We start from the raw sequence: 2,211 nt of genomic DNA on the forward strand, positions 1-2,211 counted from the left end.
ACAGCTCTCCGTTGTGGGCGAAGGCCGCGTGACCCTTGTGCGCCGGAAAGACCTGTGCAGACGGTGTGTTCAGCCAGCTGTTGGTCTCCGTGTCAAACACTCTGATGTTGTTGTAGTGCTCCTCGTCCCCTCGGCCCCCGAACACGAACATCTTGGTCCCGATGATGGTGGCAGAGTGATATAGCGAAGCGGGCGGCGGCGTGCCTCTGGTGCTGATGAAAGACCAGACCATCGTGGTGCTGTCCAACCCGTAGATGTCATTAGAGTGTCCGGTCAGCGCGTTGTGTCCTCCGAAGACGTACATGACTCTCCCCAGGACGCAGGCCGAGTGGCCGCTCCTCTCCTCCGGCACGGTCCCGTAGATCTGGGGCATGAACCACCGGTGGGTGTTGACGTCGAACGCGAAGAGGATGTTGCTGGTCCTCGAGTAAGTGATGCCGCCCCAGATGTAGATGAGGTCGTCTATCAGCACGGCCGTGTGGCGCCAGCGCCACACGGGCTCTCCTCGTCCGGCGGTCGTCACCGAGGGCAGCTTGGTCCAGCGCAGGGACACGGTGTTGAAGATGTGCACGTCGATCTGACCCATGTAGGACATGGAGGTGCCGCTGCTGTCGCACCCTCCGAACGAGTACACCCTGTGCCCCACTGCCACCGCAGCATGGTTGAATCTCACCGGTCCTCCTTTCAGGTGTACCGTCCAGCACAACATCTCTACACACCATGCATCATAGAGGATTCTTCAGGTATCGCTCTGTTAAAACAATGGAGCACTTCCTCACACCGGCTCACTTTATAATGGCATAGCAGCACAGACGTCACGGGAAACCTGGCCAATCAGTGAAGCCGATGGTTTGAGGGTTGGCCAATGAGGTAAGCCGATGTCTGTTGATCTCCCTGAAATGGCACACTGATCGCCATAGCAACCCCGGCACAGGCAGGCTCTAGAATGCCGTTTCTCACCTTGGGGTCCGGGGACCACCAGAGGTCCAAATTGACCTTGCATTTCTATGATGTTTTTAAAAAGGTGTTTCTATAGGCTTTGTGTAGCATAATGGGTCTAGAACAAGCAAGTCAGTCCATCCATTATTATTAGGTTCAGAGCTACAAGGTTCTAAAATGTCCCTCTTATTTTAACCCTATACCAATAAACCTTCAAATTAGTAGTGCAAACAAAACTTTCACAAACATTTTAAATGTTCATTTTTACAGTGTTCAGTTCCAATTGTGTCTGCTCATTTATTTGTGTCATCACTCACTTCCAATGTCCTTGTGTAATCTTGATCCTGGCTGAGTTCTCTATCCTGATTGGCTAACATTTCTATCCTGACATGCATTTTCTGTTTAATAAAGAGCTGGAGAGACATGGAGACTCCTGTTACTGAAAACACTCTATAGCAATGAGTATCAGTATTTAACACTTATTTTAACCAAAGAAATCATGATGTCTTATAGCCCTAACATGTATCAACCATGATGTCTTTAATAGTCATTCAACAATAGTCCTAACATTTAACGACAATGTCTTTAATATTTATTAAACAATAGCCCTAACATTTACCATGAGGTCTTTCACAGCAACTTGCCCGTATTCTCACTGGAGATGTCATGCTGACAAGTAGTGTGCCCTGGACGGGCAATGAAAAGTGAGTGTCATGCTGACTGCTTATTCATTTGTATTATAGCTGGCTTTTCAATTCCTATTCCTTTTGATTTTGTGTGCATGTTTGCTTTTCATTATTGGTTAATTCTGAGTTGCAGTGTTTTGAAGCCAGTCTATGGTAGCAGTGTCAGCAGTTCAGCATGGAGGACTCCCATTGGATAAGTGAGTGGAACAGGTGCAGGGCATGAACTAATTAGGAAGGCTCTCCCTATTTAGTGGCCACTGTTGTTGAGTGAGGCAGTTTTGCTGTGGCCAGCGGCCACGGAAAGGCACAGTTCTACAAGGACAGTAGAGGAAGGACCTGGACTCACCCCCCCCCCCCCAATTGGAAAGGGAAGTAGATGCGTTAGACACTTTATTCTGCTTTCATTGGATTTTAGACTTTGGAACCCCTGGCATTTAATGACTCTGCATCTTACAGTTTTAAATGGCTTTTAACACTGGACTGCTCTGAAAGACTGCTTTCCCCCATTTGGACATTGGATTTGTGCATTCCCCTCCAACGCCCCTGCCCCATTCCACTGCTCTGCTTTTATTAGTTTTTAGGTTGA

At 48.3% G+C, this 2,211-nt stretch overlaps 1 protein-coding gene across 1 annotated transcript in view; it reads right to left on the reverse strand.

Annotated features, from left to right (window-relative positions):
• The window catches only part of LOC308079062 (kelch domain-containing protein 3-like), a gene marked incomplete at both ends in the record, with an annotated part of 1,026 nt that extends 317 nt beyond the window's left edge, over positions 1–709 (reverse strand). The window contains one exon of the mRNA XM_080420400.1: positions 1–709. This exon is cut by the window's left edge and continues 317 nt beyond it. Coding sequence (XP_080276526.1) covers positions 1–709 — 709 coding nt within the window.
• Positions 710–2,211: the final 1,502 nt, after the last annotated feature.

This window comes from Gymnoscopelus braueri (genome assembly GCF_963280865.1).
Source record: "Gymnoscopelus braueri genome assembly, chromosome: 22".
In the NCBI taxonomy this organism is placed as follows: domain Eukaryota; kingdom Metazoa; phylum Chordata; class Actinopteri; order Myctophiformes; family Myctophidae; genus Gymnoscopelus; species Gymnoscopelus braueri.